Source organism: Betta splendens, chromosome 4, assembly GCF_900634795.4.
Source record: "Betta splendens chromosome 4, fBetSpl5.4, whole genome shotgun sequence".
Lineage (NCBI taxonomy): Eukaryota > Metazoa > Chordata > Actinopteri > Anabantiformes > Osphronemidae > Betta > Betta splendens.
In genome coordinates this window covers 11,561,528-11,579,220 of record NC_040884.2, presented here as the reverse complement: position 1 = coordinate 11,579,220, position 17,693 = coordinate 11,561,528, and the positions used below count along the sequence as shown (strand labels likewise).

General features: G+C 44.7%; 2 protein-coding genes across 2 annotated transcripts in view; one reads left to right on the top strand and one right to left on the bottom strand.

The window, feature by feature from the left end:
- ahrra (aryl-hydrocarbon receptor repressor a) overlaps positions 1-9,791 on the top strand; it is a 43,909-nt gene extending 34,118 nt beyond the window's left edge. The window contains exons 5-9 of the mRNA XM_029148574.3: positions 1,885-1,974; positions 4,212-4,356; positions 4,556-4,689; positions 5,224-5,423; positions 6,469-9,791. Coding sequence (XP_029004407.1) covers positions 1,885-1,974; positions 4,212-4,356; positions 4,556-4,689; positions 5,224-5,423; positions 6,469-7,594 — 1,695 coding nt within the window. The 3' untranslated portion in view covers positions 7,595-9,791. The remainder of the gene's footprint in view (positions 1-1,884; positions 1,975-4,211; positions 4,357-4,555; positions 4,690-5,223; positions 5,424-6,468) is intronic.
- Positions 9,792-13,281: 3,490 nt separating this feature from the next.
- Positions 13,282-16,842, bottom strand: pigm (phosphatidylinositol glycan anchor biosynthesis, class M). Its single transcript, XM_029149259.3, has 8 exons — positions 16,435-16,842; positions 15,671-15,844; positions 15,419-15,539; positions 14,828-15,071; positions 14,634-14,737; positions 14,371-14,525; positions 13,897-13,998; positions 13,282-13,694 (listed from the first exon to the last, which is right to left on the bottom strand). Exons 1-8 carry the CDS (start codon positions 16,603-16,605, stop codon positions 13,527-13,529), a joined length of 1,239 nt encoding a protein of 412 aa, XP_029005092.1. The 5' UTR covers positions 16,606-16,842; the 3' UTR covers positions 13,282-13,526.
- Between the last annotated feature and the right edge of the window lie 851 nt (positions 16,843-17,693).

Genomic DNA, 17,693 nt, shown 5'->3' with positions numbered 1-17,693 from the left:
CCGCTCCTCATCCAAACATAATAATAATTGTTGCAATGCGCGCTTGCTCTGTCCAGGTCTCCGTTTGTCAGCTAAACTGGCCTGACCTACTCTTACTCCAGCGTAAACGATGGCTGCTCATTTTAATGTGGACTTGTGAAAGATGAATTCACCAAAAGCAACTCTAAATTATTTGTCTTATTTTGAAAAGCACATGAATGCATTCAACGCAGGGACAGTCGCCTGGACAGTCTTTCATGTGCACCGACAGAAGAGGTGTTTTGTGTGACATTTCAATGACTTGGGAGAAGAATGGTTCAAGGTGGAGCGGCTAAATAAACCCTCCATGTAAATTCTGGCCTTTTTATGGCTTTTTATGGCTTCATACGGTCTCATAAAGTCAACATCACATTCCAGTATATTATGGCTTCATAGCTGTGGCTTGGACATGCTCCAAAATCTCAGTAATTTCAACTGTACGTTTATCAGACTGTGAATGAGGCTCTCTGCAAAACAGCGTGTGAAGATAAGATAAGACAAGGTAAAAGAAACGATTTTTAGCAGAAGCAGCTTCAGAGTTTAATGTCATGCACTTACATTATTAAATCATTATAATTATAACAATAATAATAATAATAATTTGTGTATGTTGTAGCTCTCTATGGTCCGTCTTCTACCAAACATGCCTCAGCCTCCACCTACACCCCCCGCTCCCACCCCACCCACACTAACCTCTCTGTAGGCGTCCCTGATCGGGTCCGATCAAACCCTCTCCGTGTCCGTAATGCTTCGTCACAGCAGGACTCTGCGCTGCAACACGAGGGGCTTCCAGGGCACGATGTGCAGTCAGATAAGGGGAGAGGGGAAACAATTTGGAGTGTGAATTTAGAGGCCCATGGGATAAATACTACATGAAGTACACACCCACACTCAACAGGGAAGACCTGCACAGTCTCGCAGTAAAATGGAGGTGACAGACTCTGGCAGCAGCAGTCACGCAACTCAAGTAGCCTTGCAGTTGTCACGCTATCACAGCTGCGGGTGCGCGCGCACACACACACACACACACACACACACACACACACACACACACACACACACACACGCTGGAAGGCATCTCCCCCTCCATCGGCCCCTTTCCACGCTTTCTTTCTTCGCCAGCGCTCCATCTGTCCATCCCCGTCCTTTGACTGGAGCCAGTTGTGTATTTATTTGAAATGTTCTTTTTAATCAACACTTGTCTATTCCCTCTTGTGTGCACGGAGGAGAGTAGCGGAGAAGCCGTGCTCGTGTGTGGAGCCTCTGCTTTTAATCAGAGTGTTTGGAAGCACAAATCAAAGCATGTTACCAATCAAACGGACTTAATTATCAAAGTTTCTAACTTATGAAATACATAAATTCAAAGGGCAGATAAATGATGTGTACATCATCTCAAGTCAAATCCAGAAGTTAAATCCAGAAAACATATTTCAAAAGCAGCATTTTGCGTCATAACTCTGTTTTTTTCCCCGTCTGTGTTGTATTATTCTATCTTTTGTCTAATTTTTATTGCTATTTGCTCTTCAAATTGTTGTGGAAATACTGAACCCTGGGCTGTAAAAGGTGGAGTTGAGTTCGATTCTGCTTACATTTTGTCTTCAGCTTAAAACATTATTGTACAATGATGAGTGTAGCCACATTTGAGTCATAAATAAAATGCTTCAGTCTGTTACTTACATATTAAATGTGAATCATGGTCTCCACAATTAGCTTCACAAAAGTGGCACAGCTTGTTGTTTTCAGTTGTTTCGTTTGAGCATTTGCTGCATGAGCTGCCCTGAGTCACCATCACCACTTACTGAGTGTGTGTGTGTGTGTGTGTGTGTGCGTGCGTGCGTGCGTGCGTGCGTGCGTGTGTGTGTGCAGTCCCTGACAGGGTTTGCTTTGGTGGTGAGCAGTGATGGGATGGTCTTCTACGCCTCCTCAACCATTGTGGACTATCTGGGATTTCATCAGGTGAGTGGAACTTAGACAAATGTAAGTTCAATATTGTTATGTGTGTCTTTATACTGAAATACGTATTATACAAATGTGACGGGCACCTTCCTTTAAAATGTGTTTCTATTGTGAAATATTTGGTCTATATTTGGGGATTCTTCTTCTGCTTGTTCCATGACTCATGTGCCACAGCGACAGGCCTGTGTCTTACAGTCATACAGTAAACGTGGCCATCGTCTCACAATTAGGAGAAAGGTGAACTCTGTCTAACCCTGAGCCACGGTGTGTGTGTGTGTGTGTGTGTGTGTTCACCGATAAGTCGCCAACAGTTTAGCATCGTTCCTCTCCTGTCAGCTATACCAGTCGCTTGTTAATAATGGATGAGACCGAGACAGACGGGCTCGGCTGCCTGTGATACTGAAATCATCCTCCCCGTCCAAACCAGGGGTAAAGTGCTTTTCTCTGTTCAAATCCCTCCTTCGCCCTCATGTGCTCACACACACACACACACACACACACACACACACACTGAGGTCCCGCTGGGTTTACAAGCAGACAGGAGCAGGAACCCGGTGGTGTGAAATTGACATGAAAACCAAAACGGTCAGAAGGAGCCGGACACTAAAGATGCAATAAAGACATTTAAATCTTGAGTTGCAGAGTGTTTAGGATGTGGCTCAGTCTACACATTATTAATTACAGATTAATTACAAAGGCAACGCCCCATATAATTAGTTGTTTTTAATTCATTTCGGTTCTTTTCAGTCTTGTGTGTGTAGCACTGATTAAAAAAATGTATCCACGTCACTTTAGGGTTTAGGACTTGAATATATATACAAACAAATATATTGACCCGTAGGGATCTGTGGATTCCATGGATTCCACGGGTCGGGCGGTTGTATTCCTGCAGGTCAGCTCTTTGCATAAGTGGCCTGTAAATGGGAAACCAGGTTTCATAATTGGAGAAGATCTCCAGGTACAATAGGTTTCTCTTAGAGAAAGACAAATCCTCCGCCATGTAAATGTGTAACTCATCAGATTTGAAGGTGTGCGTGAGCATGACAGAGGACGCCTGCAGACGCTGTGCAGGTGCCGCTGGACCATTACAGACTCCTTTTTAGTCAATAATTAATAATACATAAATAAATGAACACATGCTCGCTCTTGTGTTTCTACCCAAACTGTAAAGCATGTCTGTGAAGCCTGAGACGGGGCGAGGTTTCTGTGCTGCTGCATGTAAACAGATTATCCATGTAAAACCCCCAACCACCTCTGAGGAACTCGTTCAGTCCGTCTTCAATTGTATGAGAGAAATGTCCCCGTACTTGGGAATTAGCAAATACTTCTGTGTAAAGTATTGTACTAAAGTTGTACTGTCACATATCAGCTTAGATGTTTTAGATAATGACATTAGGTAACAAAGTGGCAACGTTACCAAAGTATCCCAGCATGCAATGCAGCCAAAGCATCTCATGTGCTAAAATAACCTCAGTTGTTCCTGTCTTATAGTTCAGAGCCTCACATTTTTTGAGTCCTGGTTGTTTTCAGGACACATAGTTTACCTCTGAGGCCTCGACAACATGTCACATAATTTTCATCCCACAATTATAATCAGAAGGACACTTATCCCTAATGTCCCACATGAAAAACACAAGAGGAGAATGTTTCACTAAGTAGCACCACAAGAAAACCTCCGCTGGCCTTTGATCCCATTTTATACTGGGACACTTTGTCTTTGAAGGGCAGCAAAAATATCTCTTTATTCTCAATTTTTCCTCCCTGTCGTTTTTACGAGAAACATAAACAATAGTCACTCAATCTGTCTGTCTCCCGACTGCCGGTGGGGAACTAAACCGCAGGACAAATCGCTTGCCCAAGACGGTGGGAACAGATCGTGTTTTCAGGGGCAGGCGATCAAAAGCCCTCGCGTGCCACCAAAGTGGAAATTCTGGAGCTCGCGCGGGGAGGAGGGGGGGGGGGGGGGGGGGGGGGGGGGGGGTAAAGGAGAAGGTTGAGTGTTTCAGTGAGGAATCTGTCAGGGAATGACAGAAGGCGAAATGATTGCTGAAAAAGCCCCAGAGTGGGCTGGAGCGCGTGGACGGGGGGGGGGGGGGGGGGTTGTGCTGGTGCAGGAGCTGGTGTCACGCAATGTTGGACAAACACAGCTGCCCTCGCGCTGCTAACGAGCCCGGCGCTGGCTGCGGCGGCCCCCGGACCCGGGAGTCCCGTCTGAACCCACTCTGCTCTGCCCACAGACCGACGTGATGCACCAGAACGTGTTCGACTACATCCACATCGACGACCGCCAGGAGTTCCGGCGCCAGCTCCACTGGGCCATGTGCCCCCCGCAGCAGCCGGGGGCGCCGGGCAGCCAGGAGAACCAGCTCGCTGCAGGGACGGGTGAGTGACGCCCGGGGGGGGGCTCATCAGCATCACTGATATGCTCAGTTTGGGCTCAAACATCAACAATCTATGTTAATCTGAGAGTGAAATGACATCGTTAAAACTAACTAATAATCACTGTTGTTGTTGTTCTGTGTGAAGAACTTGTGTAGATTCTCCACACAAATTCAACAAGTCCTTCTCTGCTCCGTTGCAGGCGAGGACTTTGTAGTCAGTAGCCTTCTCCATTCTCCGGAGGCCGGAGGAATTCCTCCAGAGTTTTCCTGCTTTCTCAACAGATGTTTCATCGTCAGAGTCCGGTGCCTGTTGGACAGCACATCTGGATTTCTGGTGAGCGCTCTTTAATTCCTAGCTGCGTAGTGAGGATTTGGTTTTAAAAAGGCAGGAAGCGCATATTAACCAGGCTCTGGGAGACGACCCAAGTTCATAAAAAGTATTATGACCTTTTTGCTGTAGCAAAACATTCCTAATTGTAGTGCACCCAGTTACAGTACTTATAGTTGTACTGCAAGACAGTGCGAGCTAATTGGATGCCTGGAGACAGCAGCAGGGTAGGAGCCAGTTCATCCCTCATGGCTGTGACTGGAGTGGTTTGGAAACCAGCAGTGGAAAAGCTAGAGGTCCTGATGACAGACCAGACGATGGCTTTGGACAATTCACTGGGGTCAGTGGAGTTCGCTGTCATGGAGTCAGTGGTTGCACAGCTCTTTGGAACCTAATAGACGCGGCCCCGGCGTATTTCCTGACACAAACTACCGCAACTTATGTCCAAGTAGTGAGCAACTATCGGTTAGAATATTGGACTGATGGCTTTTCTCGTGCTCAGTTCTCACCCGCTCTGTCTCCTGCCTCCTTCTGTCTCAGACGATGCAGTTCCAGGGTCGACTGAAGTTCCTCCACGGCCAGAAGAAGAAGTCCGCCTCCGGGGCCCTCGTGCCTCCTCAGCTGGCGCTGTTCTGCATCGCCGTCCCCCTCCTCCTGCCCTCCATTACAGAGATGAAAATGAAGAATATGTTGATGCGGGGGAAAACCAAGGGTGGAGGGATCTCTGCACTGGAGCACGGGTGAGAAATGAGCAGCACCAGTTTAGCTTTAACCATGCGTCGTTTTAATGGAGGTACTGTATTTGCTGCTTTCTGGCACGTTGGCACCGAGTGTCCCTTCACTGATTTGCCTGATGGGTGAGGGAGAGGTTAAAGGTCAGACTCCGTGAGTAGTGATGTCACCAATCAACCCAGAGAAGCTAACAGTATATTATTCACATAGTTCTTGGCCAGTTTCTATATAAAACCAAACCCATCGTCTGAGTTGATTAAGATCCATGAGACAGGAAACATCAAGCTAACCAGAGCAGAGGAGCGCTGCACTCACCTGTGGCCGTTCACAACAACATGAGCGACCACCCCATCTGGTGTCCATTCGCTTCTTACGTCCATGGGTCGTTTCTTTAACTAAATACTCATTGATTATGTATTTTACAGTGGGCATAGTTTGGCGAGTTAGATAGGAAACTGTGTGGTCCGTTACGATTTCCATTCTAAGTGGCAGCAGATTCAAAGAATCAACAGCTCAGTTATATGTGTAAACTCCTATTATTATTATTAGAGAGTCCAGGTCATAAAACATGATGAGTTTTAAGGTTGTAAATGAACAATACATTGGGCCCATCTGGCGTTAACTTAGGAACACAACTTTCCCTCAGTTGGCAGTTCCATTGTCGTCGCTGAGAAAACTCAGTTCCTCTGATCGATCATGACAGACAGGCGTTCACAGGTAAACAAATCACCAATGGATGAGGTCGGATGAGTGGTTTCAAGAGCAAATGTCCATAAACCCCAAGAGCTGGCAGTTATTGATCTTTGTGACTGTTCTCAATTTATACATGAGTCCGATCCTGGAAAAGATGAGTCAGATGAGTTTGAAATGATTCGCCCATGAACTGAATTGAACCAAACCTACATATTTGTAAACTGAGTCATTCATCAATCAGTAGAGAAAACATTAGGCCTGTGGACTTTGCCAAGTGGATTCTTGAATGTCTTTACACAAACACAGAAACAGGCTGCTTTCGCTCTGATTAATGACCTTATTGTTTTCTCTCCCCCACAGCGACCGAGGGGAACACCTCCGCCGTCACTCCTTCAGCGGAGGCATGGGCGACGTTACGGACCCCCTCCTCCTCTCCTGCTCCACCCCTAGCGCTAACCAGCGAGCCCACCAAACCCCCTGGACTCCGCTCTCCAAAGACAACCTCAAGTTTCACCCCGAGGGCTACTTCAACCAGGACGAGCCCCTCAACTACTGCAAGTCCTCCATGGGCCTCCATAAAGGCCTCAGTCCGGGCCTGGGTTCCGGGTGGCCCATGCGCCCCGGCTCGGGCCCCCTCCGGCCGGGCCAGGCCGGCGGCTACGCGCCCTCCGCCCGCCTGAACCGCGCCGGCCACTACGGGAAGCCGTACCGCCTGTCTCCCAGTTGCCACGGCGACAGGGCCGGGGAGGTGTTCGTGTCCAAGCTGTACGGCAACGGGCAGATCCCGGCGGACCCGGACGCGTACTGCGTGGACCCGGTGAAGAGCGAGGGCGGCTACGGCGAGTGCTACGACGGCCACCTGATGCCGCCCGAGATGCCGCCCATCAAGATCGAGCAGGACTCGGACTCGGAGAACGGCTGCGACCCGTACGGGCGCCCGTGGGCCTGCCGCGAGCCGGGGCCCGTGGAGCGGCGCTACGGCGGCGCGTACGAGCAGAGCGCCGGCCTGCAGCTCAAGGCGGAGGCGGATTATTACGACCCCCAGTACTCGCCCTGCCAGCGCGGGAAGGCGGGCATCAGCCCGCCCTACGGCAACTACCACGGCTATGCAGTCAGCAGCAACGGGAGCCCCGCCGTGCGCATGTTGAAGTGCGACAAGGACTTGGGCGCCAACGACAACGAGCAGTTCAGTCCCCAGAGACCCTCGCACGCGGACTCTCTATGCAGCAACCCAACCGTCAACCTCATGGACTCCGTCTACCAGCAGGACCCCCATAAGAACTACATGCACTCGGACTACAGCAAGCACGGCGCGTACGAGTTCAAAGGTCACGGCCTGATCCATTCCATCAAGCGGGAGCCCATGGACTCGCCGCCGTGGCCCGAGGGCGACGTCAGCCAGGCCATGATGATGGGCCCCAGGAACGTTATGCCGTGTGTGATGAGCACCGGACACAAGTCCAGCCCGTACGTTTATATGCAGTGAGAGCTGGACGTGTTGAGCCCCCCCCACACCCACACCCACACCCACAGCACAGACCCAGACAATCAGAGCGCGTTGCAGCAGCGCTCATACACGTGCACCAGCACATCATCGTTGACAACAAGGCTCAGGTTCTCGTACTTACGTCATGACAACCAGAAATAATCCTCTGAATCCACTTCATCAACAGGTGACTTTGTTTTGAAAGAATATATTTAGTAGTTGGATTGAAGCACTTTCAGATTTAGTAACAAAGAGACAAATTCTGTCTAGAAACACGTTTTGTTTTGTGACTTGTTAACACCTTGTTTTATTTTTTTTTTGTTGGTGGAACAAAAATCTTTTTGTAAATGTTTTTTTTCTGACTTTGTAAACAGGAGATGAATTAATGACGGGTGATCTCACGAGAACACACCGGAGACGGCGACAACAAGCCCCACAGTAGTTTTCCTGGTGCACTGGCGTATTTTAGTGCTTTAACTAAAACTAACAGCGTCTCATTACCGCCTGCAGGGATGTGTGAATTCAAACGTCCGTTTTCTATGCATTTTAGTCGTTTTGTTATTGAATCAACTTGCTAATACTTGAAAACTCACTGCAGTAAAGTAAGCGTCAGTTACGGAACTATTGCAACATGTGTTTGTAACCAGCGTCTGCTTTCAAAGCATTTCCAGCACTGATATCTGATATCAAGTCGCTAGTTTCTCATGCAGTACACATTCAAAACAAATGATACAAATTCACCTTATTTTTCTATGAGCTCCTCGCTTTGAATTAGAGCTTACAATGTTTATCAGAGCATCAGTAAATACTCCACCAAACACTAGTGAGAATGGTGGAAAGCTTGAAAATAATACAAATACATGCAATCAGTAGTTAATGTCAGACTGTTACCTTGGTCTAAGCTTTATTATAGTCAATTAAACCTATGTGTCTTTGAGCAAGGCACTAACCACAGATGCTACTCTGTACTTTCTCACCTCTCTTTTATAGTTGGAAACTATGAAACTGATAAATCACATTTAACACTGAACGGCATTAAAACTGGCATCAAATTAAACGAGACTAGATTTGCTGTTTAAGCTGCAGGGCTAAAAATGGACCTAAGACATTTTGCACTGGTTCAATGACTGTTTATTATCAGCTGAAGGTTTGTTGAACTGAAGGAAAGGAGCGTGTTGTTAGACGGGTGGAGTTTGAGTCTTCCTTCAACGCACTCAGCGCGTTTTTTTTTTTTTATCCTGATGCACAAATGATAGAAGTGTGTGTCGTTGTGTGTACAGTTTGATCCAGCATTTCACGCTCCGCTGCAGAAAAGTCCCTTCGTTTCAGTCACACACCTTCACAATCAGTACTTTTTGCACAAAAGCATTGCAGCTACCAAATTAAACCCTGGTCTCAGTCTGGTGGAGCTGCTGACGTGACGTAGCTTCTTAATTGCACTAATGGCAGCAGTCCAGTTGAAGTTCCCAAACGTCAGGTTTTTAAGTCGTCACGCACAAACACGGTGTCACACGTTCTCCTTTTGCTCTTTGTGTGTGTTCATTTCAATAAATGTGTGACCAGTTTGTATTTATTGTAACAGGCAAACGTGTATAATTTAAAAACAGGCGTTTTGAAGGCTTTTTCTGTTTCAAAAAGGTAAATGATCCTGGATTTTGTCTTTCTCACCGTGGTTCTAAAAGTACTTGTCTCACGTGCGGGTAGCGGCGCGGTAGCGGCCGGTGTACATATGCAGTGTCTTCCAGTGTTTCTACGTGTTTTTGCAAATGGGAATTATCTATTAAAAGACCTTTTCTTTCTATGGAAGATGCGAGTGAGGTGTTTTTCTTTCTTCTGCCCCTGAGACGAGCTGACATCGCCTCTGTGACACACTGGACTAATGGGCGTCTGCACGCTACACACTGTGTCTGCTTCCCACACACGTCTCACCTGCAGTTTTTTGTCCTGTAGGTCATTAAAAGTGAGAGCCTTGGATCATCAGAGCAGTCTGACAGGATGACTGCTGGAGCTGTGGCTCATCCTCAATCAAATTCTCATCCCACAATTGTCGGACGAGCGTTCTACCTCCTGACCCGCCCATCCTGACGGCCCAGGATATCACCAAAACATGCCCGCAGTAAAAATAAATAAGTGGTAACAATGTTTGGAGCATATCAGTGTCAAACACAGTGAAAGAATAAAAAACACGGTTTCGGAACCTAAAGGCTTCCTCTCATTCTATTATAATTCTACTGTTTTGTTACCGTCCTTGTCTCTTTAGCAGTTGATAAATCTTTCATAGGTACCAAATGTGGACTCACCCTTCAGATTTGTGTCTCTATTAATAATAAAAGATCAGAAGAGAACAGGATCCAGAGGATCTGCAGCCACGGAGCCATTTATGACGGCACCTTCACGGGATCTGAGGAACTCACGGCCGAGAGCGGAGCAGCAGGAGCAGAAGACAGGGACGAAAGGAGCAAGACGTGCGGTGGAACCCAGCGCCGCAAGAGCTCAACGTCCTCATGATCAAACCCCCCCGTTGTCCTTCACACCACACGGTCCAAGTTCACACGTTGGCAGCGTGCTTTGAGTTGTGTACAATTATGGAGCTTTTTTGCGAACTGTCTTTATGAGTTATTACTTGAGTAGTAAATGATCAGCGATTGCCCTGTAGAATAGAAGCCGAGCTACGTGCTGTTTTCTGCACAGAAATAAAAAATGGGGTCAGTGCAGATTCATATATTAAGCTCATCGCAATAACACTCTGACTTTTTTTTTAAATCAACTCATGCTAGTCAATTTAAAGTCGATTTTTTAGCACTAAACCTCTGATGTAAACCAGCAACAGTCAAATAGAGATTTTAGGGATAAGAATATAAAAAATGTAGGTACAATGCATTGTACATTTTATTTCATAAAATATCTGAATTAGCAACAATTGGTGCAACAAAAATATTAGTGGAAGCCTGTTGGACCAAAATAAAGTATTCAGATACACTGCAATAAAAAGGCTGTGGACATTTCCATTCCTCATGGGTGCTTTATTGTGGCCGTGGAGCCCCCAGCTGGACCTGTCCCTTGACCTCAGGGCTCGAGTCCTTCACTGGTTCACTGCCATTTGGAGGAACAAACTTCTCCCAGTGATTTCAGAGCGATTCCTTCCTCTAATCTCTGCCAGAAGCCCGTGTTTGTTTTACCTCGGTCAAAGCTTATAGGGAATTACAGCACACACTGGGATCAGTTAGTGGAGGGATTTTACTTATGGCAACTGACTGTGAGCATTTGTATGTGGGGCAAACACCAGACAGCAACGTTGTGTTTGTTTGCACACAGACTACTAATATTATAAGATCACTGATATCATCAGTTTTATAGATGATAATAATTATTATAATAATGGTGAAAAGAATTATTAATTATAAGAATTATGTAAATAAAATATACATACATGTATTATAGTACTACATTTACATATAGTATCAAATATGCAGCGATTCATAATTTTGTAACACATTTACACTTAGAAGTATTCATTTTAATTTGTTTTTTCATCACTGCTTCCCACTGAAGAATGTAATTATATTATAAGGGTACTCATTTATTCCCTGTAGTCTGGTGTAAGTCAATGCCAGCAGTAACCACTTCATTCTTTACTAATATGTCAGTTTGTGAATCGTACCATTCATGACAATGTAAACTGTACTACACCACGTTACAGCAGGTTTAAAAAAGAACAACAGAAGGGAAGTTCATCAACTAAAATAAGCTCCACAGTACACAATGCATGCTGTGAAAGGAGCCCATGCGTGCCAGCGGCGATGTGCGTTGTGAAGTCAAGCAGTTGAACAGAAGAACTATTATCTTCCTCTTGGCAAATAATAATCAAATTAAGATCCCACTTCCTCTTCCAGATGCAGTCCTGAGAGGAAACACGCATTCTTTACTTCAAACAGGACTCAACATCTCTGTGCGCCGCCTCACCTGATCGGAGCTTCACAGAAAAACAGAAAAACAAAAGCCTCCTGTTTGTATTATTGGATTTATTTTACTTTATCTTTAGTAAATATGAGTGCATTTAGACTCAGGTGCTGATTTCTTGGGATTAAAGAACCATCCATTTTAGGCTCAGTCTTAAGCAGTCTGTGTGAAGCGCTGCCATGTTGAACCTAGAGCAGCCACGTGGACTCAACCTGAAGACGTGCAGGAAGCCACACGTCAACTGATCGTTTCTGATCCCAACGTCCATCTCTACAACTTGTATTTATTATTTTTCACAGGCAGAAGCTATTTTGTTTTCCTAAATTCCTCTCTCAGTCATCTTGTCATGAGTCACAAACATTAGAGCGGAGGGGAGGGGGTGAGGCGCTTGGGTTGAAGGAGACCGACTTAATGTCTAAGCTTCATCCGCATAAAAAAAAACCTTCCATCGCACCATGTGCCTGACACTTGTTGTGCTCAGTGAGAGTATGAGGGGGGTGGAGAGAGGTGAGAACCCAGAAAACAGTGACATGAGAACATCAAATCAAAGACAGGAGCGGCAGCTTAGTGCAACTACAGCATAATCACACTCAAGTGTTTAAAGCTCGACAGCTGGACCCGCGACACACAACAGTGTGTGTGTCCAGACCGAGATCCGCAGTGACCCTATACAAGATTGTGAGTGTTTATTGTCCACTGCTCGCACCCAGTGTGTTCCTCTCACACACTCCCAGGCTGAATCCACACAGGTACAAAAAACACCTGCATTTCCTCTATTTACAGTATGGTCCCAGGATCCTCCTTGAAGGTTGATCACAGTCAGGGGTTCTGATTTAATGCGCATCATTTTAATTAGGATTTCAGCTCCTCACCTGCCATGGTAAGTTTGGAAACCACTGAGAGGTTTCATGAAGACTGTTCTAAATATGTTCCAGGTTTGAGGATTTCAAAAATAATGAATGTGATGCTGCTGTGTGAAAATGACATGGTTTATGCATGTGCCCAGGGGCAGGGAGCCAGCTGAAAGGTTACTGAGTGCAACCCGGTGATTCATAGATTAGATATGCAGGCCGCAGCTGACCATGAGTCATGCACGCACATACAAGCTCCATCACTCACACACATACACAGTAGTTTACAAAATATTACAGGACAGCCAGTAATCTGACATAAACCGTTGTGTCTCCAGTTTTCTCGCACATGCATCCACACACACAGTACATAATGTCATTGTCATGTACCTCCACAAGCAATCCCACTTGGCAGAGTCAGCAAACACACCCAGAACCGACAGACAGCACTAAAGTGAATGCTCTAATAAATTCCATGTGAGATTAGGGTGGGTGGGGGTGGGGTGGTGGTGGTGAGATTATGGAGTCATTGCCAACACTGTTTGTTTTGGGTTGTGTTCATGCTCCAGTTGGCAGATTAATCTGAGGAGGTTACATGAGGATACAGGTTTGAGACGTTCCTGCTTGTGGTGAATGCTTCCACCTGCTGGTCACAGCTGCACACTGCAGCCTTGCGTGGTCAGCGAAATGAGAATGGCAGTGTTTTCAATCATATTGTAGCTGTTAGAGAATGACAGGGTATCGATATTTGACAGGGCACCTATAACTTCATCTGGAAATTAAACAAATAAAAATGTTATGAATAGTGTTGAATTTAACTGGTTTTGGTTTGTATTCCTTAATGTGAACTGTAAAACAACTTGTCTGACTCAATTATCACTAAAGCACCAGTAAATTATATTTATTAAAATACAAACTCTATATTTGTACATGCACCTTGCTGCCCAGCACCTTCAGGAAAAAATGTAGAAAATCCTCAGACCATTAGCAGAAGCACCTTTTTTGTAGGAATCAATCCCATGCATCATCGTGTCAGAGGTGCAGTTAAACCTGGACCAGCCAGCATGTCAGTGGTCAAACATCATCCATTGACAGACGTCCACACTGAAATCACTGGAGTGTTAATCAGGCTTGAGTCTCTGTAATGTCTGTGATGGATTGTAATGAGCTACGATCTGAATCAAGATGAAACAGTTGATGATCAAGAAGAGTAGTCCAGAAAGCCAGATAAGCAGGAAGGTGTTATAGCCTTCAAACTCCAGGAAGTAGGCTGGGCCCAACCAAATAGCCTGGTTTAAGAATGAAATAAAGAAAGTGCTTTAAAAACACACAGCTGACAGATAGGACAAAAACAGTCTAGATGTCACTGATCAAAGACCTTTTTAATAAAAAATGTTTTATTTCTGTGATTAATTCAATTATTTAATTTAATTTATGTTATATTTGACTTTTTTTCATAGCATCTAAACATGGCCACATTTAATTGATTACCTGTCCAGAAAACCACAGAAGCAGCAGACCCAGTCCCTGTTTCAGTGACAGGGTCAGACGAGGGATGAGGAGAGGGAGTAAGCACAAGTACCACAGGAAGTACTGTAAGACATAAAGGTTGGGAGCAACATCAGCATAATGTTCTTTCTCACAGGGTATAGTAGGCTACATGATTACTGACTAACAGTTGTCTCCTGGCTGTCAGAGTTGTATTACCGTTAACTAGAATATATAATACAATTTTTCAGCTTATAATAAAAAAGTGAGAACGTTTAAGCTTGTAAAAATGCAGATCTGCTGCACTGGACTGCTTTAAACTGTAGAGATGTACCTAACAAAGTGACCAGTGAGTACATGTGGTACTTGATTCACAAGTGGGCATGGAACAGAGAGAGGTACCTTCAGTCTTTAAGCTCATTTCTAGTCTTTGGAAATTAGGTTCAGAACAAATTGGATGAGGGACTATTGTCGTACCTGTGACGTGCAGACTTTGTTGAATGAGACAAAGATTGCTGTGTGCAGGAAACAGCAGAAGGCCAGATCAGGATAAAAGGCCCATGAAGCCAGCAACAGCAGAGCAAGCTGTGGAAGGAATGCTGCCAGTCCAAGACACTGGCTCCAGCTGCTGTCTGCTCCAATAAACCACAAATGTTAACCGCTGCTGCTGTTGTTCTTGTTGTTGTTGTTGTGAAGCCATATAATGAAGTACATGAGCCGTGCACAGTAGGAATCTATACCTTCAGTGAGGTAGAGCATGTAGAAGTATGGGGAAAAGTTGTGTCTGATATCCCTTCTTGTCAGATGGTACAGGTAGGTCTCATGAACAAACTGCCAGCCATACCTGAGGAGACAGCAGCGGAGTCACAGGGTTTCCACTCAAAGTAGTAAACAGCCAGAGTTTACATGAGGAGAACCATCTCATTAGTCTCACATGTAGAAGAAGAGTGCGGTGAGCATACAGAAAACTCCTCCAGCCACAGTGGCAAAGAGGAACAGCTCTGCATTCAGGAAGCTGCCCAAAAACCTGAGGAGCGTCCTCCACCTCGTCCTGCCCTCCTCTGCTGGGGTCACCTGTGGGCGCAGAGTCAGGGCAATGGGCAGTGCATATGTGACTGGGTAGATCTTCATATGGACCGACAGGCCATAGAGAACAGCTGCCCATACTAGACGCCGGCCTAGAGGGAAGGAGGACAGTTATGTAGAGAATTACATGCAGGATTTTAAAGAGCTCCACACAATGCAGAGCTGAATAGCCTGTGTTTGATACACCTTCCTCCTTCCATCCATCCACATGACGTCCAAGTCACGTCATTAAGTTTGAGACTTCTGTCTCTATGTCGCTGCCTGTTTATCTTTTGTTTTTCCATTTCACTCTTCACTTTCTACTTATCCTTAATGGTCGAGGCAGATGCCTGCTCACCCTGAACCTGGTTCTGCTGAAGGTTTCTTCAGTTAAAAGGAAGTTTTTACTCTCCACTGTCACCCTTTGCTGCTAAAGAGGAATGTCTTCTAAAGAACTTACTTTTCATACAGAGTAAGGTCCCGAGCACCAGAGTTGCTAGGATCGACTCAGCATTCCCCCTGCTGGACACTCCGATGGGCAGTGGGTTAAGAAGCCACAAGGAAGAAACGCGCTGGGCAGCCTGAAAAAAAGGTCACCACAGAAACACAACATGAGGGTACTGTGCAAGAAGCCTCCCCTCCTCCCTGTTGAATGGGTAACTTATACATAAAATACTTCTTTGTACTTGACAGAAGAATAAGACTTACTAACCTCAGCGTGCAGACCTTGCAGACAGAGGATTCTGTATATTAGCAGGCCTGACAGGACGTCACACACAATAAACAGGACCTTGCCGTACAGCATGTTGACATAGATGTTAGGGGTGAGAAGCCAGGCTAAAAGAGGGGTGTAGCGGTAGGTTGACCGGTTGTAGGGGGAGTCACCCTGTGAAAATGTTAAACCATGAAAATTATCAAGCTCCTCTTCAAAAGTTCATTTATTATATAAGCAATTCAAGAATCATTTCTGGGATTGTTCTTGGAATCAAAAACATCTTAGAGGCTTAGTTTGTAAAGCATTCTTGATTTTATATTTTAAAATTCAAGGATCAGGGGCATAGTTAATACGTTTTCTTCTTGTTCAGTTAGATCAGCAGATGTCCCACTCAAAACATATGCTGACACACTACCTAAAATTAAAATCATTATCTAGACAAAAACTGTCAAATTTGTGAAATCTTTATCCTGTAAAAACACAAAACAGATACACAGTTATTTTCTCATTTGGAGCTGATCAAATTCATCAGTATTTAAATGATCAAATCCAGTTTATTTGATTTGTATTTATCGTCATTTATTTTATGTTACTATTTTAATGTTTGTGTAAATACAATAACGTTTTAATCAATTTAAATTCTGCAGTTCTATATATATAATAAGCTGGTCACTTATGATTTAATTTTCATAACTGTTTGTGTGTGAGATCGTGTGTATTCACGCCAACTTCAAGTTCACCTCATGGGTTTAATGTTATACCTCAGTAATGAACCTTGCGGCATCTGTGAACACGTGGTAGTCAATGTCGGTGTACTTCACCGCCATAGTCCGGTCCTGGTACTCTCCATAGACGACCAAGGCGAGTCGTATAGCGAAGGAAGCCGTAAAGAGAACGCGCTTCTCGGTCAGCTTGGATATTAACTTCTCCATCACCAACCCAGCAGGATCAACACGACCAGCAGGCACGAGCTACGTTAGCCGGTTAGCTTTCAAAACAGCCTTACGAAATGGGATAGGCGTTCGTTTACCTGACCTCATTTCAATTTACCATTATAAAAGACAGATTACTGACAATAATACCACACTTTGGTTTTAAACAGCAAGTAACGCGGAAATCTTCCGGAAGTACTCAGCTTCTTCTTCTTCTGTTGCGGCTTCATTTTCTACTTCTTCGTGCTTTCTGGCGGTTGGCAAACAACTAACATTACCGCCACCTTCTAAACTGGAGTGTGAATTACATGGACTATGACGTGACTCTTCTAACAAAAACTATTTTCTCTTCCTTTAGAAGAATAAATACTACCCTAAATCTTATATATCATACCTTCATTCCAAATAAAACTTTTAAATCCAACTTTATTTAAAAATGTTGAATTCTATTTATTTGTAGTATAAATAGGTTTCCTCTACTTGTTTGGAAACTAGTAACTAATTAAAACAATTGTAATTATTTTTAAAATTTTTTATTGTAAACTGTTAGGATGACCATTAGCAGCTGGATCAGAAGGAGGCTTGAGGCAGGGGTGATTTAAATTTTACCCAGTGACCAACATAATAACAAATCAAACATGAATTAAAATACGTTCCGAAGGGTCACAGTGTCTCCCCCTTCAGCAATGAGAAGACAGCCCTTTATCCTCAGGGCTGCCCCGCATGGGATCTTCTACTGACTCCAGAGAGGAGACCTAAACACTTGATACACACACAGATATGTAAAATAAATCATAGATTCATAAAGATAATTCAAACACATGCCATAATCAATAATCTGTCTCCTAAACTAAAAACCAAATCCCACTACAAAGCTTCCCTACAACAATTAACCATTGGCTCAGGCCAAAGGTTCAAAATGCATTTCAGCTGTGGGGCCACTCTCTCTAAACCTTGCAGTAAAAACACATGAGGTAAGTCAATCAGAGTCCATCTACTGCATCTAAGCATATAAAACCGTTAATGATCACACTGGAGTTTGTAGGTGATGGGGATGATATTCATTGGATAGAGACTGTACAACATAA

Coding starts and splice junctions, on each gene's coding strand:
- pigm (XM_029149259.3), bottom strand. CDS start 16,605: ATGGAGAAGTTAATATCCAAGCTGACCGAGAAGCGCGTTCTCTTTACG. Junction 15,540..15,670: donor TGCAAGGTCTGCACGCTGAG/GTTAGTAAGTCT, acceptor CCTTTTTTTCAG/GCTGCCCAGCGCGTTTCTTC. Junction 13,695..13,896: donor TTCTGTGGTTTTCTGGACAG/GTAATCAATTAA, acceptor TTCTTAAACCAG/GCTATTTGGTTGGGCCCAGC.